A 17,818-nucleotide genomic window follows, 5' to 3' on the forward strand; every position below is an offset into this window, starting at 1 on the left:
CATTAGCCTGATAGTAGTTTGGGGGATGCCGCATTATGATTTGGGATTTGTCTAGGCTGTGAAGAATCACAAGATGTCTAGTTAACACCTACACGCAGTGTAAGCCCTCCCCAGCCGCACCATCCCCAGATGAGAACTTTTAATATCTTCTCTCTTAGGAACTTGCAAATAGACAATCTGGCACCAACCACTCACTGCCCAGACCCGCGGGACTAGTCAATGTGGATAACCAGGAGAGGGTGCGCGAGTGAGAAAAAAGGGAGACAGAAGAATGGGAGCAAGACAAGACTCTAATCAAGCTCTAAATTTATTTCTCCCAAGCTAGCTTTTTATAAGTGATTACGTGAGGAAGTGGGCAAAATGGGGAATTAACAAAGCATGCAGATATTCAGCAAATCAGGGTGTGAGCCCTAATGGCGGGCTCATGGCAATTATTTCGGGCGTAGCTCAGAAACTTACACAATGTATTTTAACATTTTTCCAAGAAGAGATTAGTTCCTAAATTGCAGGTCAGGCCGTACTGACATTTTGGCTCCTGGCAACTCACTGTAGTTGACCTGATGGATTTTGTGTCCCTGGGACCCAGAGCCATGTTTAGGAGCGGTCATTCATTTGCTAGTTTGGTAGCACCGGGTTTCTCACAGGCATTTTTCTTTTAATTTCTTGCAGTTTTATGTGCCGAAAGAGTTGGCCAGATGACTAAGACATATAATGACATAGATGCTGTCACTCGGCTGCTTGAGGAGGTAAGTTGTTTCGGGGAAGGCAAAGAATCCTAACTGATGATACATGTATTGATTGAAGCACATTATTTTCAATTTCTGCAAAGAATCTTGGAATTGACCTCACTCGGTATAATTTGTACCTTAAACATGAAACTGGTTGATTTATAGGCCCGGGGGTGCTGTAACTTTGTCCAAGGGATTTGAGAGATTGTATCTTATTTGATTTAACTTACTTGTTTTGGGTTTGGAGCCATACCCGATGGTGCTCCAGGGGCTACTCCTGGCTCAGGGCTCAGAGGTTGTTCCCAGGGTGCCAGGGCTTGAACCCTGCACTCCACACATAGAGCGTGCTTTCAGAGTACATTGAGAGTACTCAAGCTATCTCTCTGGGTACAGATTTTAGAGATTTGAAAAGAGATGTATGAATGACACAAAATATAATAGCATCTAAATTCTTGCTAGGCTTCCCAGTTTAGGCTTTAAAAGCCCTTATCTACTTAAAAGTATATCTTAGGTGTATCCTGAAATGTCAAAAAAATAAAAATAAAAATACACCACCACTGCCTCTGTAATGTGGTTTATATTTACATCAGGATAAGGGAATTTTATGCTGTATTGGCATGGAAATAACCAATAAAAGCTAGGCAAGAGAAAATACCTAGAATTTGTTTTAGATTAGATGAGCAACTGGTAGTTTATTTTTAAATTTTCATTTATTTTATCTTATTTTTGTTTGGGGGCCACACCCAGCAGTGCTCAGGGGTTACTCTGGCCATCCTGCTATTACTTGGTTTGTTCATCCAGACGGATAACTCTGAGGCTTTTCAAATAAGGAGGGACCTTGCTGGGCAGTTCTTCTCTTCCCTTTAATCTTGGGGATAGCAGATCTGTGATAAATAGCTTATAATTAAGAAACTGAGCAGAAAGTGTCGTCCAAATCCTGTCTCCCATATTCCCCAGTAATTCTTGAAGCAAATGCCACTATGTCTTGGAATTCTACAGGACAGGGACCCAGATCTGAGAGGTCAGAAGTTTCCCACGGCCGCTCAGCCTCTTTTCAACCTGGACCGCTATGTCCACCACCCTTGCTCCAGCCCGCTTGTTAAGTTTTTACATGAATACAGTGTGTTGATTCATGGGATATTTTTATTTTAAAGAGCAATAGTACAGGGGGCAGAGCCACAGTAGAGCAGGTAGGGCGTTTTCCTTGCAGGTGGCTGACCTAGGTTCACACCCCAGCATCCTATAAAGTCCCCCAGAACTGCCAAGAGTAATTCCTGAGTGCAGAGCCAGGAACCCTGAGCATCGCTGAGTGTGACCCCAAAATCCCCTCCCCCTCACCAATAAAAAAAAAGAAACAATAGTGCAGCAGGGCAGCAGGTATGGCCCTTGCTTGCACGCAGCCAACCCGCATTTGATCACTGGCATTCCATATGGTCCCCAAAGCACTACCAAGAGTGATTCCTGAGTGCAGAGCCAGGAGTAAGTCCTGAGTAACACCAAATATGACCCCCAAAGCTTAAAAAAAGACAGGAGGCAGGAAATTTTTCTGCTGTGCTGCTGCTGTGGAGTTAGAGCTGAGGGGACTGGATGATCCCCGCTGTGGGCAAGAACAGTCCCTGTTTGGACAGATGCGCATGGAGCTGAGGGCTGCCCCTGGCCCGCACTGGCCCCTCATATCTAAGTGAAAGTCACTGTACTGCACAGAATTTATCGCTGTTTTTGGAACACTGCAAATGACTGCAAAGAAGACTTGTGGGTGTGCTGGAGCAATAGCACAGAAGGCAGGCATTTGCCTTAAAGCCAGCCTACCCAGGTTCCATTCCTAGCATCCCATAGGGTCTCCTGAGCTCTCCAGGAGTGACTTTTGAGCGAGTAAGTCCTGAACACTCCTGGGTTTGACCCCAAAGTCTTAAAAAAGAAAGAAGAAGAATACTTAGAGGACTGTTTCTTTAGGCAATTCCTGGTTGTGCTGGGGGCTTGTTTTTAGGGGTCTCAGCCTTTGTGTGTTTGAGTCAGCATGTACCTTTCCCTGTCCTGACCTCACTTCCTGTCTGGAACCAGGAGTGTTTCCTGGTTCAAGCGTGGCTATGGTTGTATTGTGCCGTACTCAGCCTGGCTCCACTTCTAGATTCTCCCATCATTTTGCTGTGCTTTTGCCTGGCCTTAGTGGTGCGGTGCTGGGGGACATCTGCACTGGAGTCAGACAGAGCCCAGCCCCAGTCAGCAGAGACCCACCGCCTCTGGCTTCCAGGGAAGGAGGATTTTGTGGCTTGTCCTGACTCAGGGCTGTTCGGAATTCACCTTTGGAAGACACTCGCCTCCTCCCCGGTTTGGGAGAGGGTTATTCCGAGGGCCCCTGAGTCATACTTCTTAGCCTGAGTTAGTGAATGAGATGAGTCAGCGGCTGAGTGTGGAGGCGGCTGCTCACCCCCCCCCCACCCCCTGGGGGTGTGTCCAGCAGCATGAATGTTCATTGGCAGAAGGGGCCTGGATGCAAGTACAGTTTTAGACAGCCAATTTGAGTTTTGCAATCCAAGCAGGCCGAGAAGAGGGAGGAACAGTGTAAGCTCTACCTGGTTACATTTCCTGAGCTCCCTGGACCAGGGAGAGAGGGGCCGATATAGAATGACTGCATTCATGTTGTGGGATATATTTAAAAAAAAAAAAAAATATATATATATATATATATATATATATATATATATGACTGATACCTGAGGCCAGGGTAAACAGAGACCGGGAGGACCAGTCAATGGTTGGAAACTAGCCACTAGCTCTTCATTTTAGACAGTTTTGTTGTTACCTTTTTAAAATAAAGCCTAGAGGCTAAAGCAATAGCACCGTGGGTAGGGCATTTGCCTTGCATGCGGCCAACACAGGTTCAATTCCCAGCATCCCATATGTTCCCCCAAGCACCGCCAGGAGTAAATTCCTGAGGGCATGAGCTAGGAGTAACCCCTGTGCATCACTGGGTATGACCCAAAAAGCAAAATAATAATAATAATAATAATAAAGCCTAGAAGGCAGGGGTGGGGGCGGGGAGTAACATTCAGGGGTACATGCTTTGTACCCCTAAGCACATGTCTCATGTGCTGAGACCTGAATTTGAACATTGGCATACCCTGCCCCCTCTTTTCTTCTCACCACTCACGACAGCCCTGGAAGCCCCCAAGCATGGCTAGAGTCACCCCGGGGGGTCCCCGGCACCACAGGAACCAAGCAGTTCCACATTCTCTGGCCCTAGCATCGAACCACCTGGCTGAGATGAATGTCCAGGAGTCTCCCCCTCACCCACCACCTACCCTTAAGTCTGGGCATCCCCACTTCAAGGCCCCAACATGAAGAGGAAGGAAGCAGTCTGTCATGAAGTCGGGGAAACCTATCATTGCATTTCAGGTTAACTTGCAGGATTTTTGTTTCATGAGAGGCCAATTAAAATGGCTCAGTGAGTTCCCCACTACTGAGTATGGGATGGGTGTGGAAGAGACTTGGGAAGAGGCTCTGTAAGGGTTCTGCCTGGCGGCCATGCCCAGCAATAGATGCTCAGGGTCCCTGGGGGAGAGGCGGATCCCGGTGCTCCTGCCGGGAAGCACAGAATGAACACCCCAGGAGATACTGCTGGAGGCTGAGGACGTACCTGGTTGTGGTGGAAGAAGCCCGGCCATGGCTTGAGACCGAGGCAACTCGCCTAGGAGATGTGTGAGCAGAGCAGAGTGTACCTGACTTTGAGAGGCAGCTGACCCCAGAGTGGCCAACCGGGGATTCCGTTGATCTGGGGGTGTCCCAGATTTGTGTCCAGGGCCTCCTACCCACAACGCATGCCCACTTCATCCCTTGGTTATTTCCAAATACCTTCTTCTTCTTCTCCTCTGTGGACCCCGAGTTCTGTTGGCTCCTTCTGAAGCTTGTGATTTTTCTTTTCTCTGTTTTGAATCTCGCTCTTTTGCCTTTTGTAGAAAGAGCGAGATTTAGAATTGGCCGCTCGCATTGGCCAGTCGTTGCTGAAGAAGAACAAGACACTAACCGAGAGGAACGAGCTGCTAGAGGAGCAGGTGGAGCACATCCGGGAGGAGGTGAGCACGGGCAGTTCTTGGCAGCGCCGGGGGAAAGACATCAGGGGTCCCCCTTCCCCGTCCCCCGCACTTGGAGCCCAGAGCCGCCTGTTCTGAAGGCAGAGCCTGTGGCGGCCCGGGCAGTTCCGCCATGCACCATCCTCTTTGCAATAGGATTTTGTGTTATAAAACACAACAACAACAACAACAAAAACCTATTTTTTTCCGTGATAGAAACCTCGTGATTCTTATGATACAAAATTTGGCTTATAAATATCAACAGTGTGGGGAGAATAAGGCAGACAATTTTAGGTCTATTTACATGGGTAAGGATTTGGACAGGTGGTGCTGACTTTTCTGGAAGGGGTGTGGGCTCAGCAGCATCATGACCTGAACCCCCTTTCTCTCAGCTGTCATAACATGCCAGGTCAGCCTGGACCCCTCCTCAGCCCCTGTGGGCAGAGGCATATGCCACCTGGGTACCCCCTAAGCGGTCACCTTTGTCTCTCCTGCTTCTACCTGGGGCTCCCTGACCCCCACACCGCCCTAGATGCAGAAGAGCTTTCCATTAGAAAATTATAACATGTTCCTCTTGGACGCCTCATCAAATTAACAGTCTGGGTGATGGAGACAAAAGCCTGCGTGCCCATAAAGCCAGCTGCTCCCAGGGAAACATAATGTTAGTATTCTGAGTCAACTGAGAAACAAAAGTAGGACAGGATTCACTTCCCGCTGGAGTCTGCTTCCCTGCTCCTGCGTGCGGAGGGGCAACTGGGCCCAGTGCAGTTGGTGGGGCGGGAGGCACCTTTTGAGGTGGACATGGGGTCATGTTCATTCGAAACCACCATGCGACTTGCAAGTCCTATCCTGACTCTGGTCGGGGTGGCCAGAGGCTGGTGACTGCTCTTTTACGGAATCTGGGGTTCCTCTCAGTGACCCTTGAAATCAGATCAAAGTCCGGCCATACTTGGCTGAGTCCTGGGAGGGTGCAGCCTGCAGGGACATTTCCAGGTGAGAGCAAGGGTTAAAGTGCTCGATACCTCCCTTTGCACTGCCCCCTCCTCACACTCCCCCCCCCCCTCCGCTGGTGTCACCGGGGTGGCCATTCCTTGGTGGCCAGGGCTTTGGGCAGACCTCCTCTTTCAGTTGTTAAGGGGATCCAATTCTCTGGTCAGTTGACCCAGCTGGCTTTGACCCATGCAAAGCCCATACCCTCTCTTGACCCTCCTACCGAGCCCTCTCGACCTTGCCCACCTCCTCTCTGTGCCAGAGCACCAATGGGCCATTTAAAACAAAGGCTTCGACCACAAACAGTAATTGTATTTTTCTTACATGGGATCACACTCATTCCCGTGCTTTCTTTGAAACGCACAAAAATCAGTGAGCAGCTTCCCTTCTAACGAGGAATAAAAATCTCACCCTCACAGACATAGAAAGATTGCATTCATCTGGGGAACATAAAGAAACAAAATAGGAGACTAATACCCAAGAATAGCCGAGATAAGTTCGGGGAGGTTTACTCCATGGCTTGGAGGCCAGCCACACATGCTAGGGGAAAAGGCAGCTCAGATAGAGAAGGGAGCACCAAATAAAGGATGTTGGGAGGATCCTCTCAGGATGGGAGATGCATGCTTAAAGTAGACTATAGACCGAACATGATTGTGGCCACTCAGTGCCTCTTTCGTAAACCACAGCACCCAAAAGGAGAGAGCGAACAAAAGGGAATGCCCTGCCACAGAGGCAGGGTGGAATGGGGGGGATGGGGGGTGGGAGGGATACTGGGATCCGTGGTGGTAGAGGATGGGCGCTGGTGGAGGGATGGGTATTCGGTTATTGTATAACTGAAACCCAAGCACAAAAATTTGTAAGTCTACAAAATAAAAATTAAAAAAAAAAAAAAACAACTCACCCTCAGCACACCGCAAGCCCTGAGCCCTCATGGGGATGAGGTGATGGTGGCGGCGGCAACAGCTGACCCCCATCCCCCACCGCATGTGTCTCTGCAGGTGTCCCAGCTGCGGCATGAGCTGTCCATGAAGGATGAGCTGCTACAGTTCTACACCCGGGTCACAGAGGAGAGCGAGCCCGAGTCGGCGTGCTCCACCCCGTAAGTCAGCAGGGGGCCTGTCCCCGGGGACATGGGCAGGCTGTTGACGCTGACCCAGGAGCCACCTAGGCAGGGTCACCTCCTCCATGTGTCCCTAGAGCCTCGGCCAGACCCTTGTTAGGCCCAGGGGCCATTTGGGGACAGGGCTTTGCTGCTCTCAGAGGAGCCTTGAGCACTGGCGGGTCTACACTAGGGTCTCCCAAGGGGGTCCTGCTGCCTCTGCAGGGCACTGGAGTGACCCACGGGGCTGGTAGTAGTAGTCTTGGGTGCAACTGGGGGACACTTTCTGTTTGCTTAAAGGAGGTAAATTTTTAAGGGGTGCTGAGTGATTGTTCCCCCTGCAAAGGGTCAGATTAGCATAGGAACCGCCAGTCTAGATGGACTTTCCCAGACATGTTCTGGGTAAGATGGTGGTCTCTGCTCTTGGAGGCTGAGTCTTGAGTGGCCCGAGTGGGTCCGTGGGTTAGAAGGTGGGGGGCTTGTCTTGAAGTCAGCAGAGCCTCCCCGTGAGAGTATGGACCTGCCCCAGCCTCAGCCCTGTGGTACATCTGGGTGCTTCTGGCCTGTCCCTGGAGTCCCCTGGGCCACATCCCCTTTTGAAGGTGGCCACAGTAACTGTCCTGAGCACCTGGAGCTGAAAAGACTTAGGTCAATTCTTGGCACCCTGGAATCCCATTATAAATGTCAGGGTTATCCCTGAACTTGATTTCACTGAAGCCTGTGGCCCCCACCCAGTGTGGGCAGAGGGTCGGGATCGGAGTCTGGATGGGCAGCTTGTCGGTGTCTGCTGGGTTTGGTTGGTGTCCCTGTGCCCAACTTTCCCTGATGCTGTCCTTCTTGTGCTGCCTGTGGGCTTCCCATGGGGGGGGGGGGTGGTGGTGATGGTGGTGGAGGTTGGGGGGGGGGGATGTCTCTTCCCTGAGAACGTGCCGCCTCCTTCTCCTCCAGGCTGAAGAGGAATGAGTCGTCCTCCTCCGTCCAGAATTACTTTCATTTGGATTCTCTTCAAAAGAAGCTGAAGGACCTCGAGGAAGAGAATGTGGTTCTTCGCTCCGAGGTGAAGTACTGACTTCTCTCCGTGTTCTCGTCCCCTCAGGAATGAGGGGTGGCCCCATCTGCCCTCCCTACTGTAGGGACACTGTGTGTGTGTGTGTGTGGGGGGGGTAACACAGCACCCTCCCTCAGGTGCAGTCACAGCTCCCAGTGGCAGGAGCGTCCTGCTGACCCTGCCGTCCAGGGCAGTGCTGGGCCTGGGCTGGGGAGGCCAAGGGGGTTTGTGCAGCAAGAGGGTGATGAGGAGTCGGCCAGCCCATTCCTCGGTGAGACCACATGCCTGGAGGATATGTGCAGGGTTCACCCCTCACTCTCCAGTTGCTGCCCATCAGGCGGATTCTAGGGAAACAGAGTAGAACTTGGAGACCTGGTTCTTAGTTTAAAAAGCCAAGCTGGTACGGTTCTGAGATTCCTACTTTTGACTTCAGCATTCCTCATGGGCTGGACACGTCACATATATTGCTGGGAGACTTGGACCATACCCTGCTGGTGCTTAGAGATTAATCCTGGCATGGTGCTCTGGGATCTCTCCTGGCTGTGCTTAGGGACCATGGGATGCTGGAGATCCTACTCAAGCCTCCTGCATGCAGGGCCTTTGAACTATGCCTCTGGCCAGCCCTGTATTTTGTTTCCTTTTAAATTTCAGGGGAGACCCATTCTCTGCACTGCTTGGTCTGGCGGTGCAGGCCCAGGAGTGCTCAGGGACCACCAGAGCCTCACCCAGTGCTGTGAGGGGGGCCAGGAGGTGCCAGGGACTGAAGTGGGCCTAGGCATGAGTTCTACCCCTCTAATCCATCTCCCGGGCCCCAGTTTTTTGTTTCTTTTATTTTTTATGTTTTACTTTTCACAGCGAGGCTGAGAGCCAGTTATTTTGATTCTTGTTTCCAATGACGAAAGTGCTGTTAGGTGTTCACCGACAGTGCAGGTCCCAAAGGCAGCGTGGCCAGCCTCTGAGCACAGACCTCCCGTTCTCTCCCTTGCACTCTGCCCCACACACAGATGCCTGCACATTGGCCCTGTCGTCTTCAGAATCAGCTTCTGCTCCTGAGCCAGAGGGACGGTGCAACCCCATGGGGATGTTAGTCCAGTGTGGTCACCTAAGCTGGCCCAACTGCCCCAGCGCCAGTCAAGTGGGCTTGGCCAGCTGTCCCTTGAACTTGCCCACTTGAATAGCCCTGATGCTCTAATACTTAAGGGAGGGTCATGGCTCTGAGGCTACCCAGAGGTCCAACCTTGGTCCCCTCAGATCCGGGTGCCAAGGTGGGCACAGTGCCAGAGGGCCCATCCCTCCATGGCAGTCTCACCTGAAGCTGCTAGAGGGATTCCAGTCTAGCTCTGGGTGACCCTTCTCCTCCTCTTCCTCCTCCTCCTCCTTTTCTTCCTCTTCCTGCTTCTTCTCCTCCTTTTCCTCCTCTTCCTCCTCTTTTTCCCTCCTCCTCCTCCTCCTCCTCCTCCTCCTCCTCCTCCTCCTCCTCCTCTTCCAAGTGTGACCCAGAGACCACCCTTCTCCCCCTATCCCCCCTCCAGGGAGCCATGTTCTTCAGCCTTCTGAGGTCCACCTTCCTACCTTTGCATCTGGATACATCATCCCGAGCCCTGAGCTAGCACTCAGGAATTTAACTCTCCCTTGATTGAAATGTTATCCTGGGCTGATAGTGATATAGAATTTGCAGATAGTGCTATAGAATTTCAGGGGTCTAAGCTGACACCTCTCTGTGCCTTTACGTACCCGCACCCAGCCCCTCTCAGCCCAGCAGCCGCCCCACTCCCCCCTGTCTGTAGGGGTCAGTCTTGCTCCCGCCACTTTGCGCATATTCCACCAGTGAGTGAAGCCCCGGGCAGTTGCCTTTCACTTCCTGACTTACCTTGTGCAGCAGGATGGCCTCACCCCTCCCCTCCCCCCGGTTATGCCTAGATGGGCACCATTGCCTCTTTTTTTTTTTAACTCCCTCGAGTGTGTGCATGAAGTGTGCCTGCCCTTCGCTGCCTCGTCACTCACTGGTCCATGGCCTGGAACCGTGTTGACTATACTGAATGATGCTGCCTTGAGCAGCAGTGCGGGGCTGCAGGCATCTTCCCAAATGAGTATGTTGCTGTTTGGATACCTCTGCGTGGGATTGCCGGGTCTTGGGGATGGTCACTTTCACCCACCTTAGAGAACCTACATACTCTTTACTTTAAAGGCTGTGCTCATGTCTCATTTGCATGCCCCCAGCCTTGGCGGGTGGCACCCGACCTGCCTGGGTGGTGTGGTTCTCTGTGGGGTGCTGCAGGAGACGCAGCCGTCTCAGAGGGCCTCTGGGGTTCCGTGTCTGTGAGCCGGGATGGAGGCGAGAGATAAAAGTGATTCCAGTTTTACTAGAGACAGGTGGTGCGCTCTCCTGTCTGCGTGAGGCGCCCCCTAGCGGTGCATCTTTTGGAACTTGACAGATCTGGACTAGGTTCCAAACAGGAATAGAATCAGCAGAACTTTCCGGCTTGAGGGGGTCACTGGTGCTGGAAGCATGGCTTCCCAGCCTACAGAGCGCCCCGGCCTTCAGCACCGTCCAGGTGTGAGCACGGGACCCCTAACCCAAGCCCTGTCCACAGGCCTGCCAGCTGAAGACTGAGACCATCACCTACGAGGAGAAGGAGCAGCAGCTGGTCAGCGACTGCGTGAAGGAACTGAGTGAGTCCGCCTGCCCTCTCCTCTTCAGTCATTGTGCACCCTCTGATTGAAGCCCAGCCCTCTCCCGCCTCCCTTCCACACCGCCTTCTTGCCCCCCTCACCCCAAGGACCCAAGGAGCAGCAGGGAGGCATTGGCTTAGCAGCCACACACCATCACCACTTCTCACCGGGCTGGATATACAATGTGCAATTGGGTTCTCAGCAATCCAAAAGGGAATTATCGGGTCCTGGGAGGCAGGCCCAGCCACAGAGTCGGGTGTGGAAGTTGTGGACAAACTGCTTTCTGGCCATCTGAGTCGTGAATGCAAAGGCCAGACTCTCAACTGTAGATACGGTTGAGTATGGAACAAAGCAGGGTCAGCACCCCACAATGCAGCTGAAAATCCTCTTACAACTAGACTCTCCCATCGTCTGTTGTTGACCAGATGCCCGCTGATAGACAGTCAGTTAATTTACATTTTCGCAGATAGATGTATTTTTCTCAGTCGGGAGCCGTAAGGCCCCTCTGAATCGCCCAGATATTCCAAGGGTGACACAGGGACCATGGTATGAGACCAGTAGGGTAGGAGGACCTCAGGAGGAAGCAAGGATGGAGGGAGGCCATAGTTGGAACTAGGTTGAGAAATGCCGGTCTACAGTATCCTTAAACTTCCACATGTGCTAGAGAAAGTGCTGTGACTAAGAAAGTCATGAGGGGCTGGAGCAATAGCATAGCGGGTAGGGTGTTTTCCTTGCACGCAGCCGACCCGGGTTCAATTCCCAGCATCCCATATGGTCCCCCAAGCACCGCCAGGAGTAATTCCTGAGTGCATGAGCCAGGAGTAACCCCTGCGCATCACCGGGTGTGATACACACTGTCACTGTCACTGTCCTCCCATTGTTCACCAATTTGCTTGAGCAGGCCCAGTAACGTCTCCATTGGGGACTTTGTTGTTACTGTGTTTGGCATATCGAATACATCACGGGTAGCTTGCCAGGCTCTGCCGTGCGGGCGAGATACTCTCAGTAGCTTGCCGGGCTCTCCAAGAGGGGAGGAGGAATCGAACTCGGGTCAGCCATATTGGCTGCGTGCAAGGCAAACGCCCTACCACTGTGCTATCGCTCTAGCCCGTGACACCCCCCCCCCCCCCCCCAAAAAAAAAGAAGAAAGTCATGAGGCGGAGAAAACAAATTTCAGGTCTTCGACAGAGTGGATGATGTTACAGTGATAACCTACGGAATGCAAACTGGAAATTCTTCCCTCCACCTTTCATCTCTTGCTGACGAGGCAGGGCCAGAAGGGCAGACAGGGCAGTTTGAGTTTCCGCAAAATATGAAGGAAATAAACCCCATCTCCAGTTTGGTCCTCGTCAAATGAGTTAGGGCGCTAGCACTTTGGACTTTGCCTGTGCATTAGCAATAGCTTGTTTTAGACCACGAGGCAGCCTCAGGGACCCTTGTCAATGAAGAGATCTGTCCGTATGTGGAACATGGGGATTGGGTCGGAACACCATTGTCTGGGGTGACCCCCCTCCCATATCCAGCTGACCCCTTTCCCCCAAAAAGACTGCCTGGTTTCGTCTGGGAGGGGCTTCCACCAAGCCTGAGCCCAGAGCTGGGGGGAAGGGCTCCTCATGATTCCCCATGGCCAATTCTGGGCACTCTTACCCCAATTTCCCTTTTGCTGTGCCCACCTCTGCCCCCCCCACCTCCCATTGTGTCACTAAGGTGTTTTTTCTTGCACAAAACACAAAGAAGCCCCTATCTCTCTGGGTCTCCCCGTGGAGGTCTGACCAGCATTGGGGACTGTCCTTCCTTGGTGCCAGGGGATGCCAACGTGCAGATTGCCAGTATCTCAGAGGAGTTGGCCAAAAAGACGGAAGATGCTGCCCGCCAGCAGGAGGAGATCACGCACCTGCTGTCACAGATAGTGGACCTGCAGAAGAAGGCCAAGGCGGTGAGGCTGATGCAGGGGAGGGGGCAGCGCCAAAGGCAGTGCCCGCCCTTCTGCTTCTCATGGTGGGATTTGGGACCGCTCCTTTGGAGAGAGAGCTTAGCAAGCTGGGTAGGATCAAAACCAACGGCCCTGCCCTCGCAGGGTGGTGGTGGTGGTATATGTATCTGTCCCCATTTGCCTCCCAAGAGTCACCTACATAGCCACAGAATTTGTTGAGAAAGCTGCGTGTGGTAGAGAAGGAGTGTGGGGGCCGGGTTTCAGAATCAGCTGCTGGGCCAACATTGGTTCTGACAAAGTGGACCTGAAAACCAGCCCAGGTCATTCCCTGGAGCTGACCTCGACTTTGGGTGGGGGCAGGGCGGGGCGGGGACAGACAGAGCCAGGGGGGTGCTTTAGAGACGAACTGTGGGTAAAGGAAAAACTCTTCCCTGGAAGGATGAATTTTTACTGGAGGATAAGATAAAAATCTCCTAGTGTGAATCTCATCATGGAGGAGCACAGGGGGGTGAGAGTTAGGGGCCCCAAGTTGCTAGGAGTGAAGCCCAATGGTGAGAGTTGGAGGCCCCCAGGTTGCTGGGAGCAAATCCCAATGGCATATGGCTCGTTCTTTCAGTGCGCCGTGGAAAATGAAGAGCTGGTCCAACACCTGGGCGCTGCCAAGGACGCGCAGCGGCAGCTCACGGCCGAGGTGAGTGCCAGCACCCAGTCCCAGCTCCCGGAACCTTCCCCCGCCCCTCAGTCCCCGGGTCGTGTCCATGCTCACCTCCACGTAGTGATTGCATCAGCGGTCACTCTTGCTCCCAACGCATCCCCAGTTTCCACAATCCCCCGGGGACATGCTGGCGCCCTCAGCCAGGAGGGAGGCTGGCATGAGCCCCTGCCTGACAATGCAGTCAAAGCACACAGCTCCCGGGGCAGAGAAAGGGCCTCTGTGCAAAGCTGGGGCTGGAAGTTAGGGTGCAGCAGCCTGCCCCGAGGGACCCTTCTGTGAGAGCCGTTTGATCTCCATGTCTGTTGTTCGCTGTCACTGTCCTTCCTTTGTTCATCAATTTTGCTCGAGCAGGCCCAGTAACGTCTCCATTTTGAGACTTGCTGTTACTGTGTTTGGCATATTGAATACAACATGGGTAGCTTGCCAGGCTTTGCCGTGCGGGCGAGGTACTCTTGGTAGCTTGCCGGGCTCTCCAAGAGGGGCGGAGGAATCGAACCCGGCTCTGCCGGGCCGGCTGCACGCAAGGCAAACGCCCTACCGCTGTGCTATCACTCCAGCGTCTATTGTTCACCTCTGAGATTTCCGAGACTGCTGGGCCCTCTCGGATTTGGGTGTTTGGTCTCAAATCTCCGAGCTGGGCCCCCAGGGGACTGGGCCCTCCACCACTGACCTCGGGAGCCCATCTCCCCTACCCCTCCCTGCCCCCACAGCTGCGGGAGCTGGAGGACAAGTATGCAGAGTGCATGGAGATGCTGCACGAGGCGCAGGAGGAGCTCAAGAACCTGCGCAACAAGACCATGCCCAGCACCGCCTCCCGGCGATACCACTCGCTCGGCCTCTTCCCCATGGTGAGTGCTCCTGTCCCAGCTCCCCTTGACCACGGGGGTGCTCCATGTGGGCAGGCCGGGCCCGAGCCATACATAGTACAGCGGGGAGGCCTTTTGCCTTGCATACGCCCACTTGGGTTTGAGTATGGCATCTTATAGGGTCCCCCCCCGAGTACCACCAGGAGTAATTCCTGAGTGCAGAGCCAGGAGTAACCCCTGAGCATCACGGGGTGTGACTGTGACTCAAACAGCAAAAGAGTAAATAAGTAAATAAGGCCGGAAGGCCTGGTGGTGAGTGAGTTACAGGCGGCTTCTTGTCTGGCCACTTGGATCCAGGTTCTCAGGTCCTCAGGTTCTCAGTGTGGGTTTGTGAGGCTGGTTGGTGCTTTAACCGTGTGGGGGCTCAGCTTTACCTTATCCCACCCCCCAACACACACACACACACACACACACACACACACACACACACACACACACACACACCCTGCAATCTTCCATATGGAAAGGATTCAGGAGTTGCTGGAGGGATCATCTCAGAGATTTGAAAGATGGGATTGTACATGTTCCCCCTTCCCTTTCTCTCTGTTGTTGCAATGCCCGGGTGAGCACTCTTGGCTGTGCGGGGTGCACTGGGCGAGGCAGTGTGCACCCACGGGTCTCTTAGGCTAGCTGGGGTGGCCCGCATCCTGGCCACAGCCTCAGGGCTCCCAAGTGGCACCCGTGGACGGAGCCCACGGCAAGGGCTCTGCTAGCTTTCTGATTCGGCTGTGCCGGGACACTCCAGGGCTCTCGGGTGTCCTGCCCAGACAGAGCTGCTGGCTCTGTGGCTGCCTGTCCATTTTCTCCAGGGCACTGCTCTGGCACAGCTGCCGTGTCTAAGCGGGAATACTTGTTCTCTGTCCTGGCATGTCATGTTTAGCTTTTTATTATTATTATTATTATTATTATATATTTTTAAATTTCCTGCAGTCTTCCCTGTGTTAGCCCAGGCCCCCTGTTAGGGCTGCAAGGGTCCAGGGTTAGAAAGCACTGAGCACCTGTCAAGGCCCCACCCCGCACCCTTTCCCTGCAAGGCCTTCTGTTCCTCCGCTTTACTCCTTTCCTGCTCAGCAGCCTGAAGCCCTGGGTCTGACTGCTCCTCCCTCCTCGCGTCCCCACCACTCTGACTCTGGCTCGGTGCCTCATGGGTTATGGAATCAACGGTGCTGAATAGGCCAGGAGAGTGGTTGGAGAGAGAGATCTGGAGAGAGAGAGAGACAGACAGACAGACAGACAGACAGACACAGAGAGACAGAGGGACAGAGAGTGAGACAGAGAAAGACAGACAGAGAGACAGAGAGGGACAAAGAGACAGAGACAGAGAAAGAGCACACATCACTTCACCTGGAATTTCTAAATTCAGGCTCCAGTTCTGCGAGATAATAGAAATGTCAGCTCCTCTCTGAGGAGAGCCACCTTTAGAGACAGACACCCCTGTAAGAGGCGTGGGTGCCCCAGAAATGTGTGAGAGCCTTGGTTCCTCCCAAATGCGGCCTTCCCGGGAGCTCCTTCCCTTCAGCACCCCCCCCCCCCTCCGCTCACTGTGTCCAGCCTCCCAACCCTCACCCCCACTGCTGACGGCCTGGCCGGCTCTTCCTCAATCATGGTTCCTTCGAAGCTTCTGCTTTCACACGTCTAAACCAGGCAGTAGCTCCCTCTCCTGTCCCTCCTTCCTCTCTCTCTCTCTCTCTCTCTCTCTCTCTCTCTCTCTCTCTCTTCTCTCTCTCTCTCTCTCTCTCTCTTTCTCTCTCTCTCTCTCTCTCTCTCTCTCTCTCTCTCTCTCTTTCTCTCTCTCTCTCGCTGTCTGCCTCCACATGGAGGATTCTACTCGCAAGGACAGGCCTCTGCCTTGTTTGTCTTTGTTGGGGGCCACACCCAGCACTCCTCAGGACTTACTCCTGCTTCTGTGCTCAGGGGTCACTCCTGGCGGTGCTCAGGGGGACCATGTGGTAGGTGCCCTGGATTGAACGAGGGTCAGCTGTATGCGAGGCAGGCGAGCGCCTTGCTCCCTGGACTATCTTTCCAGCCCCCAACCCTCCTTTTTTTTTTTTTTTAAATGAAGCCATTACCTAAGAAAGGCTGAGTGAAAAGCTCCCGTTTCCTTGGGGGAGGGAACTTTCGCTTCCCTGTTTGCTAAATTTTGTTTGCCATTGCCGCTGGCCTCACTCAGGCTTGGAAGATGACATATATATTAGGTGTTTATTTGTAAGGCTCTTTGGCGGTGCTCCAAGGTCCTGGGGTTCATTCCTGGTGAAACTCAGCCAGCCAGGTCAGACAGCTCCCAGGGCCCGAAAGAGGGAGTTGCTCTGTCATTTGGGTGCTAGGCACCCCCGGGGCCAGCCCGGTGTCACTCAGGGATGTTGTGGTGCTGGGGTCTGGCCTGGGCAGGACACACAGCATGTTCTTTTACCCGCACTCCATCCATCCCAGCCGCGCCCAGCGGGTCTTCCTTGCGGTGTAAGCAGTGAGTGACCTGCTTGGCCAGAGCCAGCTCCAGTTCCCTGTGGCTGTTCTTAATCCAGGACCCCCTAGGCAGAGTCAGGGGGGCTACGGACTTGAAGAAAGAGTCTCTCTGACATTCTCACCCTCCCGAGCTGTGTTCAGTGCTTCCTCCCCCGTGAGGGGCCTGGCAGTCACCCCCAGGGATGTTCGTGCCTCTGCGAATTTTGTCACCACCCGCAGCCACAGCTATTTCCACGGCACACTTCAGCATCTGTGGATGCTTCAGAAATACCATCATGCTAATCTCCTCTTCAACATGACAGAAATTCCCAGCCCCCAAGTCTGATCCAATATGTGACACTATCACACCGATTGGGCTGGAGCAATAGCACAGCGGGTAGGGCGTTTGCCTTGCATGCGGCCAACAATGGCCGACCCGAGTTTGATTCCTCCACCCCTCTCGGAGGGCCCGGCAAGCTACCGAGAGTATCTCGCCCACACGGCAAAGCCTGGCAAGCTACCCGTGATGTATTCGATATGCCAAACACAGTAACAATTGTCACTATGGAGACGTTACTGGGCCCGCTCGAGCAAATCAATGAACAACGGGAGGACAGTGACAGTGACAGTGATCACACTGATTATTTATTCTAGTTACTAGTCTTCTAGGCCTAGTTTCCTTTTGGCCCTGTTGATTTGATTTATTGATTTAAATTCGTCATTGGAGCCAGAGGGTATGACTTCAAGGGCTTTGCCGGCTCCAGTCCTGGATTCCATCCCCTGCATCTCATTGGCCCTTGGGTACTGCCAGGAGTAATCCCCAAGCACCACTAGGTGTGACCCAAACAACAGCAAATCTAATTACTACTTTATTTGGGAGGGAGGGTCTCAGAAGCGGTGCTCAGGGGGTGCTGGAGTCACTGCCAGCTACAGCTGGCCAAGCTGTGAGGCTCCAAGGCTCAGTGTTTGGGTCTGGAGGTGAAATGCAACTTGAGCCAGCCATGAGGGGGGCCACCGGGGCCACTGCGTGGTGCTGGCAAATGAACTCAGGCACTCTGCATGCCAGGAAGGCCACCTGGATGATTCATCTGAGAAGGGGCTCATAGGCATCCCCGGCTGCTGGGAGGAGAGCAGAGCCAGCAACAGACTCTCATCAGAGCCTGCTTGCGACACTCTCCCAGTGCAGTTACAGACTTAGCAGTCGGAGCTCTCTCCTCTCTTGTCGTGCTTAAGTTAGATGCCGAGTCCTGCCTG

The 17,818-nt window shown here is 53.3% G+C and overlaps 1 protein-coding gene across 7 annotated transcripts in view; it reads left to right on the forward strand.

Moving 5' to 3' along the window:
* Window positions 1-17,818, forward strand: part of TRAK1 (trafficking kinesin protein 1) — a 307,958-nt gene that overhangs the window by 261,677 nt on the left and 28,463 nt on the right. For all 7 annotated transcript variants that reach the window (XM_056128950.1, XM_056128952.1, XM_056128955.1 and 4 more), the window contains 8 exons: window positions 670-746; window positions 4,685-4,801; window positions 6,787-6,887; window positions 7,836-7,944; window positions 10,530-10,608; window positions 12,414-12,544; window positions 13,158-13,232; window positions 13,967-14,104. In XM_056128950.1, the coding sequence (XP_055984925.1) occupies window positions 696-746; window positions 4,685-4,801; window positions 6,787-6,887; window positions 7,836-7,944; window positions 10,530-10,608; window positions 12,414-12,544; window positions 13,158-13,232; window positions 13,967-14,104 (801 nt within the window). In that variant the 5' untranslated portion in view covers window positions 670-695. The remainder of the gene's footprint in view (window positions 1-669; window positions 747-4,684; window positions 4,802-6,786; window positions 6,888-7,835; window positions 7,945-10,529; window positions 10,609-12,413; window positions 12,545-13,157; window positions 13,233-13,966; window positions 14,105-17,818) is intronic.

The sequence above is a fragment of the Sorex fumeus genome, unplaced genomic scaffold, assembly GCF_029834395.1.
Source record: "Sorex fumeus unplaced genomic scaffold, SorFum_2.1 ptg000072l, whole genome shotgun sequence".
Taxonomy (NCBI): domain Eukaryota; kingdom Metazoa; phylum Chordata; class Mammalia; order Eulipotyphla; family Soricidae; genus Sorex; species Sorex fumeus.